Source organism: Octopus sinensis, linkage group LG9 (assembly GCF_006345805.1).
Source record: "Octopus sinensis linkage group LG9, ASM634580v1, whole genome shotgun sequence".
NCBI lineage: Eukaryota > Metazoa > Mollusca > Cephalopoda > Octopoda > Octopodidae > Octopus > Octopus sinensis.
This window is the reverse complement of record NC_043005.1, coordinates 42,541,074-42,543,841: the sequence shown is the minus strand read 5'-3', so window position 1 is coordinate 42,543,841 and position 2,768 is coordinate 42,541,074. Positions and strand designations below refer to the sequence as shown.

Genomic DNA, 2,768 nt, shown 5'->3' with positions numbered 1-2,768 from the left:
ATTTCAAGATTTCTTGCCAATAAAGAAAGAACCGGTTTTTAACCTAGATCCAAGGTTCCTTCATTGGAATTTCAATATCAACAACAGGGTGATTTTGTTTGTATGTATGTATGTATGTATGTATGTATGTATGTATGTATGTATGTATGTATGTATGTATGTATGTATGCATGTGTGTATGTGTGTATGTGTGTATGTGTGTATGTATGTATGTATGTATGTATGTATGTATGTATGTATGTTGTATGTATGTATGTATGTATGTGAAGATTTGTATGCTTTATGTATGTATTCTCATGCATAGTGTTACATACCTAGGCATGCTCATATATATTTAAATGATAAACTTCTGGAAAGTTTTTCAGATTTTTACAATTCCAGCGATGGATTGTATGTATGTATGTATGTATGTATGTATGTATGTATGTATGTATGTATGTATGTATGTATGTATGTATGTGCAGATTCATATGTTTTATGTATGTATTGTTATGCATAGAGTTACATATCTAGACATGCTCATATATATTTAAATGACAAACTTCTGGAAAGTTTCTCAGATTTTTACAATTCCAGCGATGGATTGTATGTATGTATGTATGTATGTACAGACGTATAGTGAGTGAGTGTATCAAACTGGCCCAATCGCCATACAAGAGGGGACATGATAATGTAACTAAGATTGTTCACTGGAGGTTGTGTGAGAAGTATGGTCTTGAAAGAACACAGAAATGGTACGAGCATAAATCAGAAGGCATCAACGCGAATAACAAGTATAAGGTCTTGTGGGATTTTACAACCGAACTGGATTTACTAAATGATTCTCGGAAACCAAACATTTTTGCAGTGGATGATTGTAAGAAGGAAGCCAAGATAATAAATATTACTATACATGGGGACGCCCGTGTTGGGGACCAAGAGCTGGAAAAGATTGAAAAGTATAAGCTACAAAATGACGAAATTACACGAATGTGGGTAATGAAGAAAGAAACTGTAAACCCAATAGTTGTTGGGGCACCGGGTTCACTAACAAACAGGTTTGAGAAAATATAAGGTTGTCCCAAAAGTTCGTAGAAAGTCTTGGAAAATAATGGTCTTTATTTTGAGGAATAATTTTTGTTGTTTTTGTTAGTACTTGGCGAGTAAAAATTCAATTTTCGCAAGTGTTTACGAACTTTTGGGACAACCTAATATTTGGAGATATTATTGGAATTGACTTGAGCGTAGAACACACACACAGAAAACTGCACTATTTGGGAGAGCGAGGATTACTTGGGTGTTAAGTAACGGGGAAAAAGAGACCCCGTGGTACCATTAAATACATGTTACTCTCCGCTCTTACAAAATTAACCGGAGCAAGTAAAATCGTGAGATCTGAGAAGTGAAATCGAAATAATAATAATAATAATAATAATAATAATAAGAAGAAGAAGAAGAAGAAGAAGAAGAAGAAGAAGAAGAAGAAGAAGGAGGAGGAGGAGGAGGAGGAGGAGGAGGAGGAGGAGAAGAAGAATAAGAAGAATAATAATAATAAGAATTTCTACAAGCTTGGAAGACCCCTTAAAATAGAGAGAGAGCGAGAGAGAGAGGGAGAGAGAAAGAGAGAGAGAGAAAGAGAGAAAGAGAGAGAACCTGATTTCTTTTTGAAAGTTTGGCTAATGTCGTGTAACTCTTGATTTTGAAAGCAATGTCATTAGCTTGGCAGCAAAAGTAGCCATAAAAAAATTAAAACAAAATCATTCACAGCAACAACAGAGCTATGGTGACAAGAACAAAAGGAAAAGGAACACCAATACCCATCATCACCACCCTACCACCTACAACAGCAACAGCAACAACAGCACGAAGAACAGATTTAAGAATACATACAACAGCAATAACAGCAACGAAGATTTACCAACCATGCCGATCAACAACAAAAACACCGCCTTTACAACCCCTGCCACTGCTCCCACTACCATAGAAATTGCAATTTTGTGGGTTCTGGAAACTTCTCCGCCACCAAAAATAACAAAACAAACGATACCATCAAACTAACTATAAAAGGTAGTGGGTTGGAGGCCTTTAGAGAAAATGTCAAGGCTCATTGAACAAGTTTCAATGGTAGACTAACACAGGGGAGTCAATGATGCAGTTAAGGTCTTCAGCATATAGAGCAGAAGAGCTCAGCTGGTAGTTCTTTGACAACTGGTGAAAGGGACTGCCAGAATAGCCGTTAGAAAGCAGTGTGCATCCCATTAAAAACCGACGAGCTTTTAATACCACACGTATCCAAGTAGAAAATGTCTGAGAGTTATTTAGAGCGACATACAACTCATAACTCAAGCCAGGCAACATGGCTAAGTGGCAGAAGGTGGTTATGTTCCTGATCACATTTCATATCTCAAGCGCCCTATCTCGGTTTCTCTGTTTTTACCAGGACTGCAGTCCTAATTGAAGTGACGAGGTGTGGAAAGATATGTCCCGAACGGCGACCACAGTCGTTCACCGGGCAAGAATTTCAGTACGCGGTGCAACCTGAGAATGTAACTGCGATTCAGTAGTTCTAACATGCCCTGCCCATCATCAGGGAGAAGGGGCTGGCAGAAGATGCCGAACCGCTAGTTTACGCGTACGTAAACACATCAAAACCGGTTATCAATCGGTGGTAGAGTATAAACACACACACAAATATACGACGAGCATCTTTCAGTTTCCGTCTATCAAATCAACTGACATGGCTTTATTCACTCCGCGGTTATAGTAGAGGACACTCGCCCAAGTTCTCA

The 2,768-nt window shown here is 38.2% G+C and overlaps 1 protein-coding gene across 1 annotated transcript; it reads left to right on the top strand.

Moving 5' to 3' along the window:
* The first annotated feature begins 603 nt into the window (after positions 1–603).
* Positions 604–1,053, top strand: LOC115215409. Its single transcript, XM_029784567.1, has one exon. The coding sequence runs from the start codon at positions 604–606 to the stop codon at positions 1,051–1,053; it is 450 nt and encodes a 149-aa protein (XP_029640427.1).
* Positions 1,054–2,768: the final 1,715 nt, after the last annotated feature.

Bases quoted from the DNA above. Each gene is read 5' to 3' on its own strand.
- LOC115215409 (XM_029784567.1), top strand. From the start codon at position 604: ATGTACAGACGTATAGTGAGTGAGTGTATCAAACTGGCCCAATCGCCA.